This window comes from Macaca thibetana, chromosome 4 (assembly GCF_024542745.1).
Source record: "Macaca thibetana thibetana isolate TM-01 chromosome 4, ASM2454274v1, whole genome shotgun sequence".
In the NCBI taxonomy this organism is placed as follows: domain Eukaryota; kingdom Metazoa; phylum Chordata; class Mammalia; order Primates; family Cercopithecidae; genus Macaca; species Macaca thibetana.
Window position 1 is genome coordinate 137,967,554 of NC_065581.1, and position 3,928 is coordinate 137,971,481.

Consider the following 3,928-nt stretch of genomic DNA (forward strand, 5'->3'; position numbering starts at 1 on the left):
CATATGAGAAATTGGACAGTTACATAATGAAGAGATGGAAGATTTTTACTGGTAAGAGCCAATGTCCCAAAATGTGAAAATCAACGGAACAACCAAACTGATTTCAAAAAGAATTTAGGCCAGGTGTGGTGGCTCATGCTTGTATTCCCAACATTTTGTGAGGCTGAGGCAGGAGGATGGCTTGAGCTCAGGAGTTCAAGACCAACCTAGGTAACAGTGAAACCTCATCTCCACAAAAAATAAAAAATTAGCCAAGCATTTTGACACGCGCCTGTACTCCTTGCTACTCAGGAGGCTGAGGTGGGAGGGTCGTTTGAGCCTGGAAGGTCGAGGCTGCAGTGAGCTGTTCCATTCTGGTGACAGAGTGAGATCTTGTCACACACACACACACACACACACACACGTAATTCAACTTGATTTGTGTTTATAGAAGGGAATAAATATTTTGTGCATTGGATTTGTTAATTAAGAAAAAGAGCACAAAGGTAGTATTGAGAGGTGACAACATGCTAGCAGCCCTCACCAGAAGGGGCAAGACGGGTTCAATTCGTCATGGGACTGTTTGGAAAAACCCAGGAGAAGCCTCCCAAAGAACCAGTCAATGAGTGGTCATTGAAGATAAGAAAGGAAATGAGAGTTGTGGACAGGCAAATAAGCGATATCCAAAGAGAAAAAGAAAAAGTGAAATGGTCTGTGAAAGATGCTGCCAAGAAGGGCCAGAAGGATATCTGTGTAGTTCTGGCCAAGGAGGTGATCAGGTCAAGGAAGGCTGTGAGCAAGCTGTATGCATTCAAAGCACACATGAACTCAGTGCTGATGGGGATGAAGAACCAGCTCGCCGTCTTGTGAGTGGCTGGTTCCCTGCAGAAGAGCACAGAAGTGATGAAGGCCATGCAACGTCTTGTGAAGATTCCAGAAATTCAGGCCACCATGAGGGAGTTGTCCAAAGAAATGATGAAGGCTGGGATCATAGAGGAGATGTTAGAGGACACTTTTGAAAGCATGGACGATCAGGAAGAAATGGAGGAAGAAGCAGAAATGGAAATTGACAGAATTCTGTTTGAAATTACAGAAGGGGCCTTGGGCAAAGCACCCAGTAAAGTGACCGATGCCCTTCCAGAGGCAGAACCTTCAGGAGTGATGGCTGCCTCAGAGGATGAGAAGGAGGAAGAGGCTCTGGAAGCCATGCAGTCCCAGCTGGCCACACTCCGCAGTTAGGGGCTGCCTAGCCCACTGGGTGTGTTCACACTCCGCTCAAGAACTGCCATTTTATGTATCTCTTGCACTACATCTCTGTTGTGAGGACTACCATTTTGGAGAAGGTTCTGTTTGTCTCTTTTCACTCCCTGCCCAGGTTTTGGGATCACAAAGGGATTGTTCTTGTAAAGGTGGCATAAATAAATGCATCACTTTTAGGAGTATAGACAGAAATATCTTATTGTGCGGAGGGGAAAGAAATCCATCTGCTCATGAAGCACTTCTGAAAATACAGGTGATTGCTTGAATGTCCAAAACTCTACTTTCGTCTATAAAACACTATATAAATGAATTTTAATAAATTTTTGCTTTAGCACTTGGCCCCACTGTAGATTGCCCTGTGCAGTAAACTTTCCAGGTGTTGGCTTCCCCAGATTACTTCATTTGTTGGGCGTGGAAAGAGTTGCTATGGCCAGGCATATGGGATTTGGAAGCTCAGCAGAAATGACTTCTGCTCTGCAGATGCTGCTCCCCAGCTTTCACAGACATGGTGTGGCAGTCGTTCTTTTATCTATTTAACCAAGAGGATGCTTGGGAATTGTGCTGCTTTTCCTGTTGGCTGGTGGCTGTAGTATGTCCTAGGGTGTGTATGTGGGTCTATTTAGAGCTTCTGTCCCTTCCTTCCCATTGCAAGTTGCACCCAGATCAGAAGCTGTAAGACTAGGTCTCTTTAACCTCTCAGTGCCTGTCCCTGCTTTGAGCTGGTTGTCTTGTGCATGGGACATGGGCCTTCCTATCCTTGTTTTCTCAAAGTCAGGAGCTGACCAGGAGCACACGAAGATGTGGTCATGCATCCTAACCAACATTCACTCATCCGGGACATTCTTGAGATACATTTATAAATCATTTCAGCAGTAGCACTTTGTATGTGTTGAGAGGTTACAGAGCTTTTCGACATATGCGATCTCATTTAGTCTTTACAAATAAGGAAAACAGCTCAGTTTGGGAAGTATCAGAGCTGGGATTCAAACCCAGATCCTCTGGTCCAAGTTGTATGTGCACTGAACTAATCAGGCAGGAAAAAAGCCCAGTCACTGTCTCACAGATTGGTTTTCATATATTATAGCAAAATCCTGAAACAATAGGGTCCTTCCAGTCTTATCATACAAAATGGCAATCTTGGCTGGGTCCAGTGGTTCATGCATATAATCCCAGCGCTTTACAAGAGTGACACAGGAGGCTCTCTTGAGAATAGGAGTTCAAGACCAGCCTGGGCAACATAGCAAGATCCTGTCTCTACCAAAAAAAAAAAAAAAAAAAAGAAGTCATTCTTGAGTCCAGAGGACCCTCCTATTACTCTTGATTTCATCTTTAGAGTATAGTTTAAAAATTTTTTTTTAAATCGGTTGTAGGTTCACAGCAAAATTGAACAAAAAGAAATTTGTGATATATCCCCTGCCCTCACACATGCGTAGCCTCCCACCACTATCAATATCCCACACCAGACACATCATTATTGCCCAAAGTCCATAATTTACATGAGGATTCACTCTTGGTATTGTACATTGTATGGGCTTGGACAAATGTATAATGATATCTACAATTATGGAATCATACAGAATAGTTTCACTGCCCTAAAACTTCTCTGTGCTTCACCTATTCATCCCTTTCTTTCCTAATCCCCTGGCAACCACTTTAAAAAAATTATTTTAGGTTCAGGGGGTACATGTGCAGGTAAACTCATGACAAGGGGATTTGTTATACAGATTATTTAGTGACCCAGGTACTAAGCCTAGTCCTCAATAGTAATTTTTCTGGTCCTGTCCCTTTCCCACCTTCTACCTTCAGGTAGGCCCCAGTATGTTATTCCTTTGTGTCCATGTTATTTCACTCCCACTTATAAGTGAGGACATGCAATATTTGGTTTCCTGTTCCTGTGATAGTTGTTAAGGATAATGGCCTCCAGCTCCATCCTTGTTCCTGCAAAGGACATGATCTCATTCTTTGGCAACCACTTTTTACTGTCTCCCTAGTTTTCCCTTTTCTAGAATGTCTTATTGGAATCAGACACTATGTAGCCTTTTCAGACTGGCTTCTTTCACTTAGTAATATGCAATTAAGGTTCCTCAGGGATAGTACGAGATGCCACCGGGCGTTTACAGGAAGAGACTTCTAAAATCAGACGCCTTTCAAACTCTTATACCAACCTCTGGAATTGGCAGCATGGCTTTTCCCCTTTCTAGGTCCCATGGCAGCCATTTTCCTGTTACTCACCTTTGGACCCTATATCTTTAACGTTCTTGTCAAATTTGTTTCCTCTAGAATCGAGGCCATCAAGCTACAGATGGTCTTACAAATGAAACCCCAAATGAGCTCAACTAACAACTTCTACCAAGGACCCCTGGACCAACCCACTGGCATTTTCACTGGCCTAGAGAGCTCCCCTCTGGAGGACACTACAACTGCAGGGCCCCTTCATCGCCCCTATCCAGCAGGAAGCAGCTAGAGCGGTCATCGGCCAAGTTCCCAACAGCAGTTGGGGTGTCTTGTTTAGAGGGGGGATTGAGAGGTGACAATATGCTAGCAGCCCTCACTCTGGGTGCCTCCTCTGCCTTGGCGTCCACTCTGGTGGTGCTTGAGGAGCCCTTCAGCCCACCACGGTACTGTGGAAGCCGTCTCTGGGCTGGCCAAGGACAGAGCCCGCTCCCTCTGCTTGCGGGGATGTGTGGAG

At 44.8% G+C, this 3,928-nt stretch overlaps 2 protein-coding genes across 2 annotated transcripts; both read left to right on the top strand.

Moving 5' to 3' along the window:
- Positions 1-552: 552 nt before the first annotated feature.
- Positions 553-849, top strand: LOC126952084 (charged multivesicular body protein 3-like). Its single transcript, XM_050786379.1, has one exon. The coding sequence runs from the start codon at positions 553-555 to the stop codon at positions 847-849; it is 297 nt and encodes a 98-aa protein (XP_050642336.1).
- Positions 850-882: 33 nt separating this feature from the next.
- Positions 883-1,319, top strand: LOC126952083 (charged multivesicular body protein 3-like). The gene has a single exon (XM_050786378.1). The coding sequence runs from the start codon at positions 883-885 to the stop codon at positions 1,216-1,218; it is 336 nt and encodes a 111-aa protein (XP_050642335.1). The 3' UTR covers positions 1,219-1,319.
- The last annotated feature ends 2,609 nt before the right edge of the window (positions 1,320-3,928 follow it).

Coding starts and splice junctions, on each gene's coding strand:
- LOC126952084 (XM_050786379.1), top strand. CDS start 553: ATGGGACTGTTTGGAAAAACCCAGGAGAAGCCTCCCAAAGAACCAGTC.
- LOC126952083 (XM_050786378.1), top strand. CDS start 883: ATGAAGGCCATGCAACGTCTTGTGAAGATTCCAGAAATTCAGGCCACC.